The sequence below is a fragment of the Monodelphis domestica genome, chromosome 4 (assembly GCF_027887165.1).
Source record: "Monodelphis domestica isolate mMonDom1 chromosome 4, mMonDom1.pri, whole genome shotgun sequence".
Taxonomy (NCBI): Eukaryota; Metazoa; Chordata; class Mammalia; order Didelphimorphia; family Didelphidae; genus Monodelphis; species Monodelphis domestica.
The window spans coordinates 191,967,860-191,992,618 of NC_077230.1; the positions used below are offsets into that span (position 1 = coordinate 191,967,860).

The 24,759-nt window shown below is 34.1% G+C and overlaps 1 protein-coding gene across 5 annotated transcripts in view; it reads right to left on the reverse strand.

The window, feature by feature from the left end:
- Nucleotides 1–24,759, reverse strand: part of CCDC141 (coiled-coil domain containing 141) — a 325,959-nt gene that overhangs the window by 254,796 nt on the left and 46,404 nt on the right. For 4 of the 5 annotated variants that reach the window (XM_007494445.3, XM_056794080.1, XM_007494446.3 and 1 more), the window contains 3 exons: nucleotides 13,688–13,879; nucleotides 9,113–9,221; nucleotides 6,383–6,636 (listed from right to left, as the gene is read on the reverse strand). In XM_007494445.3, the coding sequence (XP_007494507.2) occupies nucleotides 6,383–6,636; nucleotides 9,113–9,221; nucleotides 13,688–13,879 (555 nt within the window). The remainder of the gene's footprint in view (nucleotides 1–6,382; nucleotides 6,637–9,112; nucleotides 9,222–13,687; nucleotides 13,880–24,759) is intronic. The other variant, XM_056794081.1, reaches the window with a different exon arrangement.

Below are 24,759 nucleotides of genomic sequence, written 5' to 3' on the forward strand. Positions count from 1 at the left end.
ACAATGTTGTGTTGATTGTATCCTTTGAAGTCTGATTGATTATATAATTGGTTAGTGTAACAAATAATTTTTCTTAGTTTAAACACATGTCTGATACCTCATGGGTCAATTAGGAAGTGACCTCTAGGGAGCAACCCCAGTGATGAGAACACATATATCTTCTGCAAAGCTTTGCATCTGTTGTTAGAGTCCATGGAATCAAAGAATATGGGATAATTATAGAATGTCAATCAAATAATTTTGTAAAAGTTAATGTATGACCTATTCCATTATCTGTAAGGAAACATGTATGTTGAAAATAAAACTATGTGCCAAATATATGTGTACTACTTGGGTATATAAAAATAAAATTAGTGCAAGCTAAAGTGGATGTGTGATAATACTGTGATACCTAACTGCAGGGAAAAATCTTAACTGTCTCTCATCTCTCACATCACCAACACCTTCCTCGTACAAAGGACCCCTGAACCTTGCAAGGGCTGGACCTTCTCACATTCCAAAGCATGATCATGTACATATCTGTTTATTTCTATTCATTCACAAACCTTTTGGTTGACCAATCAGTATTTGTTAAGTGCCTAATATATTCCAAGAACAATGTTAAGTGCTAGAAATACCAATGCAAAAAATAAAACAACTCCTGCTTTCAAGGTACTAAAAAAGCATAATGTGTACAAAATAAATATATGCCATATAATTCAAAGCAAGTAAATCAAAAGTAGTTTTTGGAGGGAGACTAATTAGCATGTTGGGAGAGCAGAAATAAAGGCTGCTTTGTTATAGAAGGTGATGCTTAAATTGAGTCTCAAAGGAGAAGGATGTGATACTAGAAATAGCATGTCAATCTGTTTTCCAAAGGTTCTGTAATGAAAATGTCCCTCTTTAGCTACTGCTTTTCTTTGTCATTACATTATAATGTAAACTCCTTGAGGGAAGACATAGTCCTCATTTTGGTTTTTTTTCCCCCAGGAGTTTGTACAGTAGTTGTACATGTTAAGTAATTAATAATTGGTTTTTCTTTCATTCACTGACTCATTTATTCATTAATTTAATAAAAAGGTCAGTCCTCCAGCAATGAGTCCATACATTCAGCACTTGAACAGCAGACATAGTTTATTATCAGATTCACTCTTAAAATCATTTTCATATTAAAAGCAGACAGAGCATATCTTCAAGGTCTCAGGGTCATCTTCAGACCACCATGAGACATTGGAGGAGGACTTTTATATTGGGTTCCTATCAGCAGGAGTGATGAAAGCTGGTGAAAGTATCTGGGTTCCTTTAGAGGAAAATCTTAAATGCTTTCTTTAGTTAATATAACTGAACATTAGCAAACTATAATATTATGAAGCTAGGTCTGCATTCTCCATTTATGGCAAAAGACTGAGTTGAGTTCTTTAGACTAGACTACTGAGTTACAATGTCAATATTGAACTTTTTAAAATCATCATATGATTTTAACTATTGCAATGTATTATATAATGAACAATATGATGTAGTAAAAAAAAGTACTAAATTTGGAGTCAAAGAAGGTGGTTCAAAGTTTAGTTCTGCTACCTACTACCTGTGTGACTTGAACAAAGTAATTTCCCCTCTCTGGGATTCAGTTTCTTCATTTTCAAAAAGACCAATCGATTAGATCATTTCTAATGCCCATTAAGTTCTAATTCTTCAATACTTCAAGGATTTAGTTTTATCTCCACTAATGCAGTTTTCATTCCCTTTTATGACTTAATAGGTAACCTATGAGAGCTGCTGTTTCTGAATTTTTCATCATCCTAAAATCATCATGGTGATGAGCCTCTCCAAATTCAGCTAGCTGAGACCATGAACAAAAGAAATATAATCCATTATTAGACAATGTATTGGTACACAATACCATATTGGTAGGAGCTACTAGCACCTGTATTCTACTGTCATTTTTTTGAGAATAGAGTTTCTTCTACATTAAATGAGATCCCAAAATAAGATGTGATGGTCCAATTTTAATATTCTAAAGTATTTCTAACATCCTGAGAAATTTTCTTTGTAAGTAAAACTTTTTCAGCAAAGTAATTTCTAGATCTATTTATGCACTTATATATGCTATCAAAACTGAGAATTTAAGAGAAATAGAGGATTTTGTAAAAAAAAAGAAAATATCCAAATGAAATAGAAATTCTAGACAATTCAGTTTCAGAAAATGAAATTAAACTAGTTTATGGGAACTATAAAAGAAATAAAAGGAAGGAAGAAAGGAAGAAAGGAAGAGAAGGAAGAGAAGGAAGGAAGGAAGGAAGAAAGGAAGGAAGGAAGGAAGAAAGGAAGGAAGGAAGGAAGGAAGAGAGAGAGAGAGAGAGAGAGAGAGAGAGAGAGAGAGAGAGAGAGAGAGAGAGAGAGAGAGAGAGAGAAACAAATAAGAAAAGAAAAGAAATGAAATGAAAGAAAAAGATACTTAAATGAATGTCATTTCCTTGAGGGCAAGGACTGTGTTTTTACCTTTCTAGGTATCTCTAGTGCTTAACATAGTGCCCTGGAAGTAATAAGAGCTTGATAAATGCTTGTTGGCCAAATGATTGGTGGAAGTATTTTGTTGAAAAGAATCCTACAGATGGACTCATTTTATTGAGCATCAAAATGTTTAGAATATGAGTTCTTTGAGAACTGGGCTAATGTTTATTGCCTTTCTTTGTATCCTTAGCACTTAATACAGAGCTTTGAACATAGTAAGAGCTTAATTATTGTTAATGAGTGATGAACAGAAGTAGTTGTTATAAGGGAGAACATTTTAGGGAGTCTAAGTAGATGACCCTGTACTATAATAACATTGGGGCTTTTAAGCTATATATACATATATATGAGATTTAGTTGAATTCACTTTAAATTATTGATTTAACATAAGTTTTTTTTTGTTTCCCTTATGTGAAGCTACCCAATTCACTGGACTTCATTTTTCACTTTTCAACCATATGTTTTTTTTCCACTCTAAGATGCATCTCCAGTATTTTTAGTCAACTTTCTACACAATCCAAAGAAATTTGTTATAAAACATACCATTAGAAGTGCCTTTACACAGTGGAGAAAGCTCTTGACAAGAAGTTATATCAAGATTTCATTTTCAGTTAATTATAATTACAGCTGACATTTATATATGGCTTTTAGGCTTATAGAAAGCTTACATACATTAATTCATTGGAGTCTCATGATATATCCCTATGAGGTGGGCACTATAGGTATTAATGTCTCATTTTTACAGATGGTTAATTAATTTGTCCCTGTTCTCACAGATGATAATTGTCAGAGATGAGATTTGAAACCAGGTCACTCAATACTTGGTCTTATATTGTTTCCATGGAATTATGTTGCCTCTCATGATTTTTTTTTTAATTCTGTATTTCATTTAAACCTGACAACAATCCTGTGAGGTTGTCCTTACAAATAAGGAAAAGAGAAGGAAATAAGCATTTATACATAGCACCTACTGTATGTCAGAGGCACTGTGCTGACTTTTTTTTAACTACAAATATAAACAAATATTATGATCCTCACGATAACTCTGCAAAGTATGTACTGTTGTTATCCCCACTTTACAGTTTTGAAAACTAGACAAACAGAAGCCAAGTGACTTTCCTGAGGTTAAACAGCTAGAGAGTATCTGAAATTGGATTTGAAAACAGTCTGAGGTTGGATTTAAATTCAGATTCTCCTGATTCCATGGTGCCACTTACGTGTGTGACTATCTGTAAGTTCACATTTTTAAGCCTGTTTCCTCATCTATAATATAAAAAGATTGGACTAAGTGATTTTCAAGATATCAATTTTATCAATTTCTGTTTGTTTCATATCATTAGAATTTCTCAGTATTTTTCCCTCGTCCCCTTCTTCCCTTGTAACAACTAATATTTCTGAAGAAAAAAAGGAAGAAGAAAAAAATAACAGTAAAAATAATCAATAAATTGAAAGTCTGAAAATGTATACAATGTACCATTTTTTTATATCTACAACCTTTTTCAAAGGAATAAGGTGATGAGGGAAACCTCTTCATGTCTCCTCACTGGTGCCATATTTATTCACAATAATGTCACAATATTCATATTTTATTGTTTTGTGGCTATTCTTTTCACTTACATTGTTGTTGTCATTGCATTTATTGTTTTCTTAGTTCTACTTAGTTAAACCTGCATCATTTTATATGGATCTTTCTATGCTTCTCTGTATTCATCATCATCACTATTTCTTACTGCACTGTAATCTACCAATATATTCCTGTGCCATAATTTATTTAGCCACTATCCAATCTATGAGCTTATACTTTGTTTCCAATCCTTTTCCATCACAAAAATATTGCTATGATTATATTTCTTATCAATGGCCTCCTTGGGATATAAGCATAGTTTAATCTCTGGGTCAAAAGATATGGACCTCTTAATCACTTTAATTGCATTACTCCAAATTACTTTCCAAAATGGTTATACTGATTCATAGCTCTAAAACATGCATATGCATACATGTATTTGTATATATATACATGCATTCATATATATATATATATATACCCACATATATAAATTTTTATAGTCATTAGTTTTTTTTTATCATTGTTCAGCAATTACAGTCAAGTCTGACTCTTCATGACCCCATTTGAGGTTTTCTTGGCAGAGACACTGGAGTGGTTTGCCATTTTCTTCTCTAGCTCATTTTACAGAGAAGAAACTGAGCAAACAGGATTAAGTGACTTGCCCAGGGTCACATAGCGAGGAAGTGTTTGAGGCCAAATTTTAATTCAGGAAGATGAGTTTTCCAGAGTTCAGAACCAGCCCTTTATCCACCATGCCAACTAGCTATTCATTATTAAACTCATTAGAGTTTAAAAAAAATTCACTAAGCCAAGAAATATATGTGCATGAATGTGTGTGTAAATATATACATATATATGTGTGTGTTAAATATTATATATATATATGTATATATATATATATATTAGTTGTCTATACATCTTGGATACCAAATCCTTCTCTAAGAAATTTTATACAAAGAGGTTTTATCATTTGAACCTTTCATTTCTTATCCTAGACACATGAATTTTGTTTTTGCAGAAGCATTTCAATTTCATATAATCAAGACTAGATGACTTCTTAAGGCTCCTTCCAGTTCTGATATTCTGTGGTTCAGTAATTCTAGTCATATTTGATCACACTAGTTTTCCTTCAAAAATCATTGCTCTAGTAGAAGCACTTCACAAGGCCATTAGGGAAGTGGTTTATATCCCCTTTCACCCACTAAAATAAATAATCTGCTTTAACAGAACACTCAGGAGGGAAATAGGCTCCTTGACCTCAGAAATTATTACTCCATTGCATGAGAAGAAATGTTAAGGCTACAAAAGATAGGGATGTCATTTGTGTGATCCTCTGACCATGATCATGCCCACAATACATTCCTAGACCTTAACAAGCACCTAACTGCTAAGATTAACATTCTTATGAAGAAGAAATGCAATGAGCAATTGGGCAGCCAAAGAATGAACTTAATGAAAATCTCCAGCACTTAAGAAAACATAATTATCACTTAAACTAAAGAGCATTTATAAGTCTTTAATGTTTGGTTTTGTATTTTGAGGCATCAGTGACTTTTTATTTTCTAATGAAAATGTATTTGCTTTTTCTATTTTTTTATATATTCTTAACTTTCTTAAATGCAAAAAATACCCTTAAATCATTCATTTTATAGTATGGAAAATTCTTCTCTGCTTCACCTCAAACTTTAAGATCAGGATTTCTTAACTTAGAGGCCACAGGGTATCCATTTCAGGGTGTCCATGAATTTGGACTAGAAAAATAATTGCATCTTCATTTCCATTAACTTTTAGTTTCCTTTATAATTCTATGCATTTTATTTTATGCATTTAAAAACATTGTTCTGAGTGGGGGTGATATGTTTCATGAGCCTGCCAAAGATATCTGTCACACACAGAAAAAGGTTAAGAAGGTCTATAATATATTAAGGTAAAATAATATAATCATTTTGATATAATTTATTTTTTCTTTGTTGATTTGTTTTTAATCCAAATGGCCTGAAAAACAGGAAGGTAAAATTATATCATTTTGGCCAAGCTTGATTTTCCATGTATGCTCACTGCGCATGTACCAAATCAATTTTTAATACTTTGCAAAACCTATTACATTTTGAGCACCCCTCATCCACATGTGTTGAAAGATAAACATATTTCTGAGGTACTCAACAGTTGGCCGCTAAACAAAACTCAATTTTTTTTTTATGACAAATGGTTTAAATAACCAAGAAACATGGAGAAAACTCTCCTGAACACAACTATTCCAGGCATTAATCCCCATGGCTTTCTGCTGAGGCCATTCATCGTCATAATCCCTTGTAGGATAAATACCTGGTTTTCCTCTTGATCCCATTGGCAAATCTGCAGCACCTGCTCCAGCTCCTGGCGTTGCTGTTTCAGATACTTGTCCAACTGCCTTCTTCTGTCTTGTAGCAATTCAAGAAGGCTGTCAATCTTCAAACAGCTGCTATGAGCTCCCTGAATCAACTCAGAGTTCACATTAGGTCCATCACATTTGAATTTTTCTATGAATTCAGTCAGTTGTTGACTTTTGTTTAGGAGGGTTAGGGATCGTCCTAAGAGTTCTGGAAGAAAAAGAGATGGCAAACCAAATGACAGTGAGATCCAACCTACACCTCACACAATACTCAAGTATGTGGAAGTACTTTTGGAGAGGGAAAGCTAGGTCATTAAATTTCCTTTCAGCTCTAAGCATCTGTGAATCTGAGTAAGTTATTGCAATTTTCTGCTTTAATCAATAAAGGAAGAGATTTGCAATTTCTCTTTTAAATTCTTATGATTTTTATTTTCCTCCTTTTTCTCCAGCAAAGGCAAGGGGAACCAAATAACCAGAATGTTATATACAATGCCAGAAACATACTACCAGTTGTTTTTGCTGAACTATCTTGATTATAATGGGCAGTTTATTCTGGAGGTGAAGATTATAAATATATTAGAAATGACAGATATAAAAACAAAAGGTATCAATAAAACTTATCTAATAGAATTGAAAATAATAATTAACTTATATGACTATCTAAACATTATGAATTATTTAAAAAATTTTATATATTTGAGGTTATTTTGAGGATTTTTCTATCCTAAATAACATGCACTGTTGAGGATTAGAACATCATAATTGAGTGAATTAAGGAAACCATTTAGTTGAGGTGTAGGATATTCTTATACATTTACATGGTTGTTTGTTAAAGTTTTTGTTGTTGTTATTCAGCCATTTCAGTTGCCTTTACAACATTTATACCATCATATTCTGTAGCCGTATCATGCCAAGCCTTCATGACTTACTCAGCAACATCTCAGAATTGTGCTATTGCTGATAGTAAAAGGTTTAAGGGATGACTTAAGTAATTTGTTTCTCAAGCCCTTAAAAAAAGCCAAATTCAAAATTCTGTTCTTGGATATGATTTTTTTTTTATCACCACCAAGTAGTTAACTTCTCTTCAGATCCCATTAAGATAGTCTTATCATTCCCATTTTACAAATGGAAACGATGAGGCAAATGAAGATGTCTGCTTAAAGTTTTCCCATTAGTGGCCCCTTGGCTCTTAAGCCAAGGGTGTCTTCTTTAGGCTCTACTGCTTCGGACTCTGCTTCAGTAGACCTATTTCAACTGCCCCATGAGGATTACGGGTCTATGACTAAAGAGCCCTTTAGTCATCGGAAAACTAGCCCTGGCATTTGCCCTCAACCAACATTCCATCCATTGTTGAGACTGCAGAGAAGCCAATAGGTCCTTCTGCCCTGCTTCCATGACACTAAAATTAAGGGCGTTCTTTTCTGCTGTCAGTCTGGGGAGCCTGGACTGCTTGCTGCTTTCCTCAATCCACACCAGAGGCTCCATGCAAAGTGGCTCATTGTTGCCTCAAAAGGAAATACATTTGGAAGGAGGGGAACAAAGAAGCATCAGTGACTAATTTCCAGCATTCCACCTCTATCCGCAAACCCTTTGGGGAAAGTCTGTCTCTTCCCAGGTCTCCTATCTATCTGACAAAAACGTGTCTTTGATGGCCTCAGTTATGAAGCTCTTATCAGTAAAAGCATCAATCACTGTCAGGTCTCCCGTGTTAAATTTGCTGTGTGATGAGTGTGTCAGCCCAATAAAGATTGAATTGTGACTATAGAATCTGTCTCTGCTACCTGAGCCCGATTCACTCTTCAGTCTCCTGAGTGGAATTTCATGTGATTCAGCTTCCTCCTCCTTAAACCCAACTAGATTTCTGCAATCTGATAGAAATGCATAATTTCCCATTTTAATACTGAACCCTGCATGTTATTTATAGTCCCAGCCAGTGACAAGGATCTGAACAACGACAGTCAGACAAAATTACACATAGGCATGTTGGGTTCTCAAAATCTGTACAGGAAAAATTACCTTCTCTGCTCTTTGAAACTTCCTAATTACATGATGATTAGCAAATGGTAAATAATCACTGATAGCACCATTTAAGGTCCTTAAAAACAGCATTTTAGAATATTTCAGTGTGATTGGGATTGAACTGAAAGGAGAGGACTCTGACTAACAACCTCTCCATCCCACTCAGCAACAAAACTAGAGGAATTACCTTACGGCACCAAAATTTAGAAGATACATGCCAGCATTTTAAATCCCCTTGATCACTGCCCCCTAACCCCCATGTGATTAAAACAACTAAATTTAATCCCCAAAGAATATAAAACTTAGTTTTTGCTATCTTTTTCTAGATTTTCATGCCTAAATGTGTAGAAAGATGGGAAGTGAAATCCACATGCCTTTGCTGCTGTTGTTTTTTAATAGAAGGCTACATTAGTTTCTAAATGAAACAGGACTTATTCCTTCTCCAGAGATCTTATGTAAAACTGGTTTTGCTTAATTGAACCTTACAATAATCATTCACTGAAAATAACTACAGTCTCTTGTGGAAGTCTTAGTTAGCTCTATTGCTATGATCAGAACCATACATTAATCATGATATTTAGAAGAAAAGAATTGAAAAGTGCCATAAGTCTGTATTCCACATTTGCTCTTTTGAAGAACTCAGTGTTAATAAATGTATCTCTTGCCTTTAGAATGGTGTTCATGGAGTTGAAGAAGCAATTTTAAGGATTCAGCATTCTCATACTCTTGAGTGTTCTGCAGAAAGTCTTCAGCTTGGTCTATTTTCATTGCAAACTAGAAAAGAAAAATGCAAAAAAGGTCATTTGAAGGAAAAAAATTCCACTATTTTGTACCTTCACCAAGGTCTTACTATTGTGATATGCATTCTATTTCCCACCACACTGGCCTTCTTGCTATTCTTTGTACATGAGAGCCTACTTCCCACCTCTTTGCCTTTGCATTTTGATCATTTCTGGAAGACTTTATTTCCACCTCTGGTAATCCCTGGATTTCTTCAAGATTCAACTCAAGTACTACGTCCTACATGAAGTCCCTCCTAAGCTCCCTCAATATTGAGGCTCCCATCTTTAGAAAATTATTTGTTATTTCCTTTTCTTGCTAAGAAAATATAACAGAAAGGGGGAAAGGACCCATTTGTACAAAAATATTTCTAGCAGCACTTTTTATGATTACAAGAAATTAGAAATTGAGAGGATGCCCAGCAATTGGGGAATGACTGAACAAGTTGTGGTATATGAACATGATACAATACTATTGTGCTATAAGAAATGTGAGGAAGGAAGACCAGAAAAACCTGGGAAGATTTTATATGAACTCATGCACAGCAAAGTGAAAAGAACCAAGAGAACATTAATCAAAGTAAGAGCAATATTGGAATTATGATCAACTATGAAAGGCTTAGTAATTCTGATCAAGACAATGATCTAAGACAATTCTGAAGATGAAAATGTTATGCACTTCCAGAGAGAGAACTGATTAACTCTGAAAACAGATTGAAGAAGACTTTTTTTACTTTATTTTTCTTGGTAGTTTTTGTCTGCATTTTCTTTTACAATAAAGTTAATGTGGAAATGAGTTTTATATAACTTCATACGTATAATCTATAACAAATTGCTTGCCTTGTCAAGGAAGGGAAAGGGAAGGGAGAGATTTAGGAACAAAAAAAGTTTTAATGAATGTTAAACATATTTTACATGTAATTAGGAAATATTTAACAAAAAAATTGAAAAACAATATCACATCCTGAAACTGTCAGTTTACTCCAAACCCAGGGCATTCTTTCTTCTCTCTTTATATTCTCTGTTGGTGACCTCATCAACTCCCATGATTTTAATTATAATCTCTCTGCAGATAACTCACAGATCTATATATCCAGCTCCATTTTCACCTTTGAGCTTCAGTCTCACAGTACCCAGCACCTACTGCATTTTCATATGGACATGCTAGACACACCTCAAATTCAGAAGCTATATGGCACAACAGATTGAAGATTGGGTCTGAAGTCAGGAAGAACCAAATCCAAATCTAACCTCAGATACATATTACTATGTGACTCTAGGCAAGTAACTTAAAAAAAAAAACACCTCTTGTATGCCTCCATTTTCTCAACTGTAAAAAGAGGAAATTAATAGCAGTAACTTCACAGGTTTGTTGTGAGAATAAAATGAGATAATTATAAAGCACTTAGCACAGTGCATAACACATAGTAGATGCTTAATGACCTTTGTTCCCTTCACCTCGTTTCCTTGAAAATAAATTATTATCTATTCCTTCCCCCCAAACCCATCTTACTTCCAAACTTCTCTTGGTTTGCCAAAGACACCACTATACTCCCAGTATCTCTCAAGTCCCCAACCTCCCTGGCATGAGATTCCTCTATCACCCTCATTCTGCATATGCTAGTACTTACTAAATCTTGCTGTTTCTACATATACAAAATCTCTCACATCTGAGCCCTTCTCTCATCACATAGGAGCCCTTTTAATACAGACTCACTTCTCACTGAGATTATTGTCACAGCCTCCAATTAGTCTCTCTGCCTCAAATCTCTCACTCCAGTCGATTCTTCATACTATTCCCAAAGTAATTTTTCTTAAGCTCAGATTAACCATGCCTCACCTCTACTCAACAAATCTGACAGGTTCCTATGGCTTCTAGGATAAAAAAATAAGCTACTCAATTTAGGTTTTAGGGTCCTTTATAAACTATTTCCAATCTATCTTTTTTTTACCTTATTTCAGAATCAAGTAAACTCATTTTTTTCCTGTTGCTCACATATTTCTCTCAATTTCCCATCTCCATGTTTTTGTCCCCCCAGAAGAGAGGAGAGGAGAGAAATGAAAATAAAATTAAGAAATATATGTACATATTATCTATGGAATTAAGTGAAATTTTGAATACTATAGATATATATATTCTATGTTAATAATATAAAATAGATATAATATTTCTAAATTACATATACACAGACCCACTTGCTAATATGAAAAGAATCAAGTATGTATATAACCAAGTACATGTGAACGTGTGTTTCACATAAAGGAAAGCCAGAATGGGGGAAAAGGAAAGAATGTAAGTTATCCTAACAAAGGCTACAAAATAAGTGGATTCTTAGACCTATACTCAAATTGTCAAAAACAAATTTTGAAACAGTCTAAAGTTTCTGCTGTCCTTTCTTGTTGTTAAACAAGCTCATGACACATGAGCATGCCTCCTCAAAGTCTTTATTTCATATAACTAATCCTCTAAGCTTCAATATTTGGGATCTGTGTCCTGATTTTTGAATTTGAGGATGTCATATTCTTTGAAGCTGGTACTTTATCATAATGAAACAGCAATCTCACATCAAAATAAATGTGCTGCCAACTTGACAGGAAAGTTAAAAATGAAATTCCCAATAACTGTCTTTCTTTAAAATATGACATTTCCCATTTATAATGCTTTTAAAGAGACTCACATTTTGAATCAGGAAGCTCAAAGAGTCATGGGAATTAAAGAGAAACAAGGTAAGGTAGGAGGGAGAATAGAGGAGAGGCAGTTAAGTATATTTTCTTTTAGTTTCATTAATGCTAAGAATGAAACTTTTAGCCACAACCCTTAAGAAAATACTCTTTAGTGTAAACTGTTATTTTTGCATTTCATTTCAGTATTTATTAAGCACCTACTTGATATAAGTAGGCAATTTTATATGTCTACTTATTAACATAAAGGACTCAAGTGGCTCTCTATTGCTCATTAGATCAAATATAAACTGTTTCTTTTAGCATCTGTCTAGTGCCATGATAGAAGAATGGTTAAGGCTAAGCAATTGCCCTTGATCACACAGCTAGGAGCATCTGGGGCCTGGAGCTCTATCTACTCTGCTAGGTTCTAGCTGCCCCCCAGCCCCCATTTCCTTTTAAAATCTTTGACCACCTGGCCCTAACTTATCTTTTCAGCCCCATGGTGTGTCACTACTTTCCCTCCACTCTATTATTTAGCCAAAGTGGCTTTCTCTCCAGTTCTCACACTTGGTCCTCCATCTCCTCCTATTTCTGGGCCTTTGTACTGTCCATCTACCAAATCTGGAATGAATTCTTTCTTCATCTCCACTCAAAGAAATCTTTTTCATCAAAATGTAGCTCAAACACCACCTTTTACTTGAATTCTTTCCTGAACTCATTTAGGGTTAGTGGTTTTCCTTTTCTAACTACCCTATACTGATTCTCTTTATATTTATTCTGTACTTACATGCACATCTGTGTGTGTTTTAAATACATATAACATATATGTGTATATATTTCTTTTCTCCTCAATTAGAATATAGCCTCCTTAAGAGAAGGGATCATTTCACTCTCTGTGTTTGAATTTCCAGCATCTACCAAAGTCCCTGGCACATGGTAGGTACTTATAAATGCAAGCAGACTATTTATGTTAGACATTGTTGAGGCTCTGAAGAGACAGGGTCTCTGATCTCATGAAGCTTTCAATCTATTAAGAAAAATAAGACACATTTACAAATAATCAACATGGAACATTATCCAAATGGAATGAGAGTATCAAAGTTCTATGAGTCAGACAGCAGGAAAAGAAGGTTGTTTCTGCCTTGGAGGGAAAGACTTATTTTTTTTCTTATCATGTTTTTTATTATAATACATTTTTCTAGATTTTTCCTATATAATTTTTCAATATTCACATCCTGATATTTTGCAATCTATGTTTTCTCTCTCCTTCCCAACTCGCTCCCATCTCCAAGAAGTCAGTCTCTTGGGGTTGTCCTGGATCCTTGCCTTGTTGATAATAGTTAAGTCACTCACAGTTGATCATTATACATTCATCATAATATTTTGAAAATGTCTAAACAAGTATGGAAATTACCTGAAAGAGAAATTCTATTATTCCATGGGAACCTCCTCACCCAATCCAGGAGGGAATAAGTCACCACATCTGTATAGCTCAGAAGCTCCAAAGAAAAATGGAACCTAGGAATGTAATTTCTTCTCACGCCCTACCACATTCAAAGATGAGAAAACACAATCCCTACTACCCAGTTTTATACTGAATGTCTACATTTACTACTATACATCACCAAGTCTGGGTTCGATAACATTATTCTTCAACTATGGGAAGAAAAATGTGCTTCATATTGGTGCTTTTCACAAAATGCTCATTTGCAAAAATTATAGAGCAAAAATATTTTTAAATTTTAGTTTGTTAGTCCTTGTGTGAAACAGACAGAAATGGAGTTTTCCAACACAAACCTCTAGCGCATTTTCAAAAAATTCTGAAGTCAGTTTCAGGAGCTCTCTTCTCCTCTCTAGCACAGTGACGAGGGCTGCCCAGGCATCACCTAGAGTCTCAGCCATGGCCTCATAGACTTGACTCTGGTCCTTGTTCTCTTCTGCTACCTTGTCTGCCTCTTGTAATAGGTCCCACACCCGATCTTCCAAAGCCTGGACCAAGAGAAAAAAATAGTGAAATCATGAAGTACGAAGTAACCCAGACCAAGAACTCAAGTCAGACCTAATTTGTTTCCAAAGCCCAGAATTTTACTTCTATGGATATTGAGGACTCCCTCTAATGAGGCAGGTCAGAAATCCTCTACTCTTTTGAAGATGATCCTCCTAGTTGCTGTGGATGAAAATTCCATCTCCTAGGGGTCAGCCTACTGGTGAGGAACCACTATAAACCACTCTACTCCAACCTACTCAGGTGGATTGTTAACAACTGAGGCCAACAGAACACAGATTCCAGCAGGCTCTGCCCAGCTTTTGAATAGAGGTCTTTCTGGCTATCGTCCAAAGAACATCTCCACTGAATTTGAAGTAAATTGGCTAAACATTAATTTACTCAAACATTTCAACAGATACATTTTGGGTAATTTTTTTTTGCCTTAACCCTGAAAAGTAGCACAAGCATAAAGGGGAGTTAGCAATGGTAAGAAAACAACAACTAAAACAAAATAAATGAAAATAACCACAAATAAATAAATTGAGCTGAGGCTATCAAATTACAATGGCTAAGCTTCTCTCTGAAGAAGGCATATGGAGACACAGTCCCTCCTCTTCTTTGCTACATATGCCATAAAATTTAGTTGCTATATTGGCTAGAGGCAGCTAGATGCCTCCGTGGATAGAACATTGACCCTGGCTAGAGTCAGGAAGACTTGAGTTCAAATCTAATCTCAGAACGCCTGGACAAGTAATTTCACTAGCCTGACTTAGATTCCTCATCTGTAAAACAGGGAAATCAAATCACCTATATTTCAGGATTGTCATGAAAATAATAAGAGATAATATTGCTTTGCAATTTTAAAGTTCTCTATCCATGCAACCTATGTATTCCTAATCCCTTCATCCCATTTTGTTTCATAAAGCATGGTTTTCTAGGTAGAGAAAGGAAAAGGAAATATTGAGAAATTCTTATGTAAAAATCAAGTTATTAATAATTTTTAAAAATGGAAATATAACATGAGGTCAAGTCCTGTCCTCTGAGTCCCAATAGGCACCTAGGTTGTATAATTGCATAGAGTGCTAGTCCTGAAATCAGAAAGGCCTGACTTTAAATCACATCTCAGACATTTACTAGCTATGCATGATGTCAGACAAGTCATTTAACCTTTGCCAGCCTTGGTTTTTTCATCTATAAAAGGGGATAATAATAACACCTACTTACTTCCCAGGTTTATTGTGAAGATAAAATGAAGTAATATTTATAAAGCATGTTGCAAAACCTAAAGCACTAAATAAATGATAGTTATTTTATTGTTAGAGTATATATTTTATTATTACTTTATTTTTTATATAATGTTATATATTTTACATATAATATATGTTCTATATATTGTATGTGTTTTATTACATATTTTAATTATGTTTTTAATAGTAGAAATAATTATTGTACCACCTATGTGACTATTGGCAAGTCAAATAATTTTTCAGCATCTGAGGTGACTTCTAAGAGTCTAAATTTATGCCAAAATGCAATAGGGGTCTATTAATTTTTTAATTTGAAAATATAATACTGATTTTTCTCTTTTTTAAACCCTTATCTTCTGTGTTAGAATCAATACTGTGCACTGGTTCTAAAGCAGAAGACCAGCAAGGGCTAAGTAATGGGTGCTAAATATCTTTCCCAGGATCACACAGCTAGGAAGTGTCCAAGATCAGATTCAAACCTAGGACCTATTGTCTCTGGGACTGGCTTTCAATCTGCTGAACCACCTAGCTGCCCCTAATACTGATTTTTCATAAACATAAAGCTACGAGACAGAAGTCAGGTTTTAGAAGCTGAGACAGTTCTGTTTCAAGGTCTTTTCTTCCAGTGCTCCAACTTCCTAAGAATATGCTCAGACACCATATTAGAGTACAATTCTAACGATCTAAAAAAATCTTTTGGGGCTTACCATGTGCCAGGGACTATGGATATAAAGACAAAAATTCAATTCAAGAGTAGAAAGACTTTTAAATCAGTGTAGAGTGAAAATAAATTATTTAGAGTAAGAACACTCAAGTTCAAGTCCCATTTATTAACTTGTGACCTTGAATAAAGCATTTAATTTGACCTTCCATTTCTTCACTTGTAAACATGGGATAATAATGCACTCTCTATCTCATAGGATTGCTGTGACAATAGGAAGGGTAATGTATATAAGATGCTTTGTAACCATACAGTGCTATTTATACTTTAAAGAACAAATTTCTCAATTAGCTCTTCCAGCCCCAAATTGTATTAGACTGGGCATTATACACACATTTCCAGCGTCCTTCGATAACCTATCATGCATCCAATGCACTTTCTTGCCAGATAAAAGAAGGAAATAAAACCTCATAATGAAACTTTTTCAGACATTCAAAGGAGTGCCAGCATGACTTATCTAGCATGTAAATGCTATTCATGGATAACTCAAATCAGATTCTGCTGCAGATTAGGCTGAACACTGAAGCTTGCTCTGGGGACGTCTATCCAATAGGTGCTCTGTGTGCTGCTCCAATGTTCAGTCTGAACTATACAATCACAACACCCAAGCCACCATGAGAGTCAGCTCCATTGTGTAGCACTCACCTTACTTTGTCATGAGAGTCATAATTTCTGGGCTGCTTCCTCCTCCTCTGACATTCTTCAGATTATCAGGAGGGTTGATTAACTTTGTCCTGTACATATTTTTCATCTTTTACTCTTTATCATGAAAATGGATTAACTTAGTTATGATTTCTCCTCTTATTTGCAGGTGTTATTTTAAGAATGTTTAAGGAGAAGAAAAAATCCATATTACATATTTTAATATTCTAGGATAACTCACTCTCCTGATACCAATTGTAATAAGGATTGAAAACAAGAAAACAGGAAAGCCTCATGACAGAGATGGAACTGAGAATAAAAAATATTAGAGAATGAATTCATTATAAGGCTAAGCAGAAGATGGTAATCACCTGGCCTGTTTCAGCTACTGTTCCATATTCTGCATAAAGGGGACAGGATTATACTGCATATCAGGTAAAAACGTCTCTCTGAAGGGATGCTGTGGGAAATATTTTTTCATATTATAAACCCTCTAACCCTTAATAAATTTTAAATGGCTCTGCTTAGTTTGGTAGAGTGTATTCCAAATTGGGGTCATGGAGGTGTCCTGGAGCATGCTGGAAGTTAAAACTATGATGGTGTCACCTGCTTGCTGACATTACTTAGCTCTTCTATATCACAGATTTCAAAGCAGGTTCCTTGGATGACTAGTGGTCCAATGAAGTGCTTTAAGTGGTTTGTGAACCAATGACCCCTTGCAATATTCATGATTATAATGGTACAATGTTGATACTTTTATTTCTGACATGAATTAATAATTGATTAAGGGAATTTAATTTGGGGAAAGAGAAACCAGCAAAGATTATATAGTAAGAGGAAGTCATATAACCTAGCTCTCTACCACAGCTACTCCAACAAAGAGTGAGGGAGAGTACAAGAACGAATATTAATCGGGAAATGCAGGGAGACACAATAGGTGCCTTTTTCTGGTCCAGACTGACACAGATAACCAAAGTTCTGTGGGTACTGGCAATAATGGAGAAAGGCAGAAGAGCTACACTAGGGAGACCTCAGGTCAGGAGTAGGGCCAGTAATTCTATGTCAGGAAAGGGAACCTAGCTAGATCTGTAACTATGTCTTTCTGATTCTAGATCAGGATCATAAAACCTTCTTGGGGACTAGCCCTGAAGCCTGATTCTGTGTACCCAGGGCAAGGAGTGTGGACCAGAGATGAGCCTGAAGTTCTATTGCTGAGACCCTGCCAAGCTAACAGGGGAGGGGGTCTAGCAGCTTTATCTATTGGAGCTCCATCCAGGAGTATAATCTTTTTTTATTTTTAATAATCTGTTTCATAAAACAATACCTAGATACATTTTACTTTTCTAAGGCAAAATCAAAGATTCACTTCAATCCATTAAGAACTTATTAAAAGCAGAACCAGGAGAACATTATATACAGTAACTGAAACATTGTGGGATGATCAAATGTTATTGACTTAACCAGGAGTATAATCGTGCAGGGGAGAGGGGGAATGAACTTTTAATAAAATAAAAGACTTTAAGTATTTCTGATGAAAAGACCAGAGTTAAGTAAAATCTTTAATATGCTAACTCTAATCAAGAGACATATAAAAGGATAGGAATAGCTGATCAATTCAAAGGGTCTCTATAAGGATGAAGTGTTTCCAATCTAATAGAGCAAGAAGAAACAAGTGTTACCTCAGAACCCTAATAGTATCAGTGGTCATAGAAGTTCCAAAAATGGAGGAACTGAGAGTAGTTTTATTCTGTTTGGATCCTCTTGAGAGGCAAAAATGGTAAGAAAAGGAACGGAGGAAAGGAAGATAAATTTCTATTTCACTCAATTTGAGTGTTTAAGAACACTATACAAAAACATGGAGATAGGAGTGAGAAGAATGGATCACTTGAGCATCACTTTCATCTGAAATTTACAAAGGAAAGCAGAGCACACAATACATGCATATACATGCTAGCATGCACACACACACACACACACACACACACACACATGCACACAAGTTCATGAAAAACTATATCCAGTACAACAGGGAGACTGGAAGAAGGGAGAGGAGTAAATAAGAGGGAAGGTAAATTAATTGAAGGATTTTTCAGAGGCAAAACCAGTTCCAGCCTTGGAGGCTGGATGATGAAAGGAAGTTTAAAAGGACAAAAAGGGCATGAAGTATCTATCAGGGTCTGAGCAAGGGAAAGAGAAGAGTGAAGAAGAAGAAATCAGATCACATCATTTTAAATGTTTTTTTTAATTCACTAGTACTCCCTTTCTTCCTTTTTTGTAAGAATGCACTTACCTCAAAAAGAGTAAAAGTGTAAAAGTTTCCTTTAATCAAAATGCTTTACTGTGAATGGGGTATAACTCACTCACAGAATAGAAGAGGATAGAATGGATTAGAAAATTAAATTCAACAGAACCAAAAAATGAAGAATTTAAATCACCAAATCTCAAGGAAACAAATTAAATAAGCCAAAAATTAAATTCTCCCAAAAAACTCTGGTTCCAAAGGATTTACAAATGAATCCTATCAAATGTTCAAAGAACAATTTCAATATTACATAAACTGCAAAAATAGGAAAAGAAAGGTCCTACAAAATTCTTTCTATAATCCAAATATTGGCATAATAACCTAAAAGAAACAAGAATAAAAATAGAAATAAAACTATAGACCAATTTCATTAATAGACACAGACAAAAAATTTTAATTTTATTATATTTAATATAATATTTAATATTAATAGAGTCTAGAGCAAAATATTAAAAATAATAATAAACATTATTACCATGATATATTTATGTTAGAAATACATAGTTGGCTTGATATTAAGGAGCTATAAACAAAATATTAAAAATAATCCAAAAAATAATTTTAAAAATGAAAAAAAGTAAAACACATTGGATTAAATGGATCTTTTCTTAATATAGTAAATAGCATCCATCTGAAACTAAAAGCCAGGATTATATGTAATTGTGATATACTAGAGCCCTTTCCAATAAGATCTGGGGTAAAGCAAGGATGTTAATCATCACTATGAATAATATAATGCTGAAAGTGCTAACTAGATAAAATAAGACAAGAAAATAAATTGAGGAAATAGGCTTAGGCAAAGAAGAAACCAAGCTTTAGAGAGTCAATTAAAAATTTAACTGAAACAGTTAATAACTAGCAAAATAGCAGGATATATGATAAACCTATACAAATCATCATCTTTCTATATATTAACAACAAAAATACTAAGGAAATGATAGGAAAGAAATTCTATTCAAAACAACTGTAGAATGTTTAAAATTTAGAGGAGTCTATTAAGACACACACAAAATCTACATGAATGCAGCTAAAAAATGCTATTTAACAAAAACAAAGACAGACCTGAATAATTGGAATATTACTTGTTCATGTTTGGAGTAGGCCAATATAATGAAGAATGACAATTCTACCTATTAACTTATTTCAATTCAAACAGAATTTCTTAACTGCCTGTGTACCAGATGTTGTGCTAAGCACTGAAGAGACAATAAGGGGGAAAATGATCACTTCTTTTAAGGAGCCTTACAATCAAATAGGGGGAGACAATATACAAAAGGAAGCTGAAAAGCTGGTAGAGGGAGAAAGGGAAGGAGGCTACCACTTTGCATTATAAACAAAATAAAATTTGTTTTTGCATAAAGAAAATTAAAGCAGCAAACACTATAAGGAAAACAGTTGACTTAATGGAGAGGAGAGGTAGGAATCTTTGCAGTAAGTTTCTCAGTTAGTAAAGATGTCTTTTCTAAGGTATAAAGACCTGATTGGTACATATAAGAAAAAGAGCTATTCCCAACAGATTTATAGTCAAAGAATATGAAGAGGTAGTTCTCAAAGGAAGAAATTGAACTATCAATAACCTACATTAAAAATGCTCCAGATCATTAATAATAACATAAATGCACATTTAAACAACTCTGAGGTTTCACTACACAGCTATCATATTGTCAAAGATGCTAAAAAATTTTAAAAGGAAATTATTTCAGGAGCTATAGGAAAACACATATGCTAGTATACTGTTAATAAGGCTAAAAATTGTTCCAAACATTCTAAAAAGCAATTTGGAACTGCACTTACAGAGTCACTAAATTATGTACATCCTTTGATGCAATAATACTTCTAGAGCTATACAATAAAAAAAGAAAGAAGAAAAGGATCGATAAATACAAAATACCTTTTTGTCTAAGTGAAGAACTAGAATCTAAAGGGCTGCCTATCAATCATGTAATGACTATATGAGTTATGGTAAATGTAATGGAATATTATTGTACCACAAGAAATGACCAAGAGGCTATTTCTGAAAAAATCTGCAAAGACTTGTATGAAATGTAGAGTAAAATTAAGAAGACCCAGAAAATTTTATACAATAATAATAATACTATAAAGAAAGACTTAAGGAATCTGATCAATGCAATGACTAATCACAGTTTTAATAACTGATGATGAAACATCCAAAATCTACTTCCTGACAGAGAGGTATGGAATGAGACGTACATTTTTGGACATGTTCAATGCAGGCTTTTTTTGCTTTAGTATGCATGTTTAACACAAGGGACATAGAGATAAACACTCTTTACAAAATTTTAGACAGACCTGAGTAAAAGGAAAACAATTCTTTAGATTATGTGATCCAGACAAAATAGGAGCAATTAATGTCTTTCCATTTAATTGCATATTTTTGGCTTGACCATTCAGTAAAAATGACAATGCTGTCTAAGATCATTTATTCAGTGCCATACCAATCAAAATAAGAAAGGATTATATTTCTTTCAATTTAAGCAATGGGAAATGGGGATCAAAGGGGCAGAGTATAGGCAGTACATAATAGGCAGGCTAATGTTTGCCAAAATTCTAGCTGGGAGGACTTCCCAAAACCATACAACTTGTTAGTAGCAGTCAGGACTAGAGTCTGAGTCTATAATAAATTTGTAGGTATTAAATTTTTTATAATTTTTAACCCTACATATATATATATATATGTATATATATATATATATATATATAACCCTCTAACTATAATTTTTTAACCCTCTGTGGCCAGTTTTTTGTATGCTAAGTGATTGTAAATTAACTGAGGTCATAGAAATGAATAAACATAAATGCCCCATCTGGAATATGAATCTATAACTTGGACCTTAATTAGTAACATGTTTTTGTCCAAAGTAAGGAATTCTGGACAGTTTTTAAAAAATAGTTTCTATGGTTTTCATGTGGTCTGATAATGACCCTGATAGCTTCCATAAATTAAAGATAAGAGAAGGCTAATATTGAGAGAAGGTTCAGGGAATGGAGAGCCAGTCCTGGGGATGGGAGGTCCTAGGTTCAAATCTGGTCTCAGACATTGCCTAGCTGTGTGACACAAGTCACTTAACTCCAATTACCCAGCCCTAACTGCTCTTCTGCCTTGGAATCAAACTTAGTGTTAATTCTAAGATTGAAGCTAAGAATTAAGGGGGAAAAAACTGAATACAGATGAAGTGGGTTCACCTTCAAGAGTCACTAACATGCCTGAACAATGTTGTTTTTTTAAGAAAACTCATTTTTGAGACATTTTGTTTTTCTTCCTTTTCTTCCATTTTCCTATATCTTTGTAGTGAAATATTTGAATGCCTATAAATAGATCATTGTGCCAAACTACATTTGTTGAAATAGATTCTTTGAATGCTTAAGATTTAATATTATAACCCAGAAAGGTTGTAGAAATGATGAAAATCTGTGCTGTGGAAAATTCAGGTCCCAGCATTTTGTGTTCTATGTTCAAAAAGACAGACCAAATATAACCCATAAATTTCTGAAATGGCTGCTTAGATGAAGAAGGAACATTGCATTCTGGGATTTGTAGTACCCATGGGCTGGTTCCCATATTAATGATGAGGAAGTCTACAATCTATTCCTTTGTTTAATGTGTCCCATGGGCATGTCTACTAAGAATACTAAAACGAGACTGAACATATGTGAAAGCAAACTTATTTTCTCCATTATTAGTGTAGCCACATTACCAATGCTACTATGTAATGCATTCTAAATCAGTGTTTATAGTGATTTTCTATTATTTCTTTCTAATGCTACTAATAAATTTGTTTCAAATCCCATTTGAATACTAATGAACAATTTTAAAAATTGAAGGCACTTGCTTAATAAGTAAATTGGGACACTTGACTTTTAGGTGTTTTTCTCCATAGATAGCACTATATGCTTCAATAAATTTATTTTAGACTGCCAATCTCATTCTAACACCAGATGTTCATTACATTTAAGAGACAAAATAAAGAGAATCACAGATTTCTATTTCTTCACAACAGATTTGGTTATTAATGGTTAGGAAATATCTTAAAATCTTATTAGGTCTTGTCTATAAGATGACCTTAAAGACCCTACCCAACTATAAGATATGCTGTAATGCTATAGATTCTTCTGACTTCTAGAAATATTTCAGGATTGAATATTACAAATGGGGAAAGCTTTTAAGTGTCTTCTATTAGATCTGGAAAGTAGCCAAGTGTAGAAGATAGAAGTATGACCTTGGAGTCAGGAAGATTTGAGTTCAAGTCCTATCATGATACAAATCAGTTATATGACCATGAGCAAGCTATTTAACCTTTCAGTAACCTAGATAAATTTAAGACTATAAGTTACAGAACTGATCAACAACTATTAAAGAAATTTTCACACAGGAAAGGAATTTCTGTACTAGGAATTTCCTACACTAAGGAACTCATAGGTTAAGTCCAAGAAAAGAAGAAGATTAAAGCTTAAATGAAAAACTATCACTAAATACATGTATAAGGAAAATCACCACTTATTTCAGATACATAAATACTAAAATATCACTGATGAAAGCTCAGTGTTCATTTATTTGTTTTTTATGTACTTGAAAAAATTATACTTAAAGGCATAGCTAAAAAACAAAAATGAGTTATTTTGAAAAGTAATAAAACAGACAAATTAATATTGTTTCAATTGTCCAAATATCATATAACAAGGAAGAGGGAATTATAAGCATAAAAGAAAGGACTACCCCTCTTCATTGAACAAACTCAAAGAGGGGATTGGTCAAGAGGTGGTTTATTCAACCCCAGAGAAAAATAACAAAATATACTAATACCCATGTTAATAAAGAGCATATATTCCAATAATACATTCCATTGTCAAAAGCCACATTACCAAGGCAATTCAATTCAAACATTTATCAAGTACTTTCTCTATTCAAGGAACTTATGCCTTGGAACTGAGGATAAAAAAATTAAAATTCAACAGAGACTATCAATAGCAGAAAAATATCAACCCTTTGTGGTTGGACTTCAGAAGAGGAGAACTCATCAAATGTAGCATGTAAATTATAAAGAAGTGACACTGAGGAATAAGGAGTAGGTTGATATCCTCCAGCTATCTAACAGGGAACCAAACCTGTACCCTACCCTGGAACAGAAATCAGAACATTTATATACTATGTATGGTACCCTTCTTAGGGGAATTAGTCCACTTTAGTGCTCCCCTCAAAAGTTGAAAAATACCACTGAGATTTTGTAAAAGTTGAACTCCATTGATTAGTGAAACAAACTGAGATAATTCCACTATATTTAGCTAGCCCCAGATTGTGTTTAGCCTTACTTCCAGACATTCACCAAAAGATCAGCTTGTTTCCATGTGCCCTCTATCTCTATCTCTCTTTGTCTCTGTCTCTCTACACTTCCCTCCCTCTCATTTACCTTCTCTGTTTTTCTCTCTCCTTTTTAATTGCTTGTTCTTGGGATAGTATTCAAATAAATAACATCAAGTTTACTTGAAAGAGTGTAAAAAAAGGCCACCTTATGTATACATTTTATAGTCTGATTCCCCAGACCAAAATTCCTTTCCATGGCTACCATGTTGTTTCTCCACATTAGGATGAAAGTCATTTAAGAGCAGGCATTGTCTCACTGTTATACTTGTGTCCCTGGTACCTGGCACACATAGAAGGTGCTTAATAAATGCTTTTTTCCTTCATTCTTATCCTTATTTATGGTTGCCAACTCTCAACAGTACTGACTTTGATACAATAAGGCCAAATTTCTTCTTTGACATCTGTACTTTAGGTTTAAAACTCAATTTTGTCTAAGTCCCTCTCCAAAAGAATTTGTTACTTCCAGATCAAAATCACTGCCATATTTTATAGACCAGCCTCTCTATTCTCTCTGTCTTTTCATTAGTGTCTAGCTGTTCTTGCTCCATTTACTGATATATCATTGACTTGATTCTTCTGTTTTTGCCACA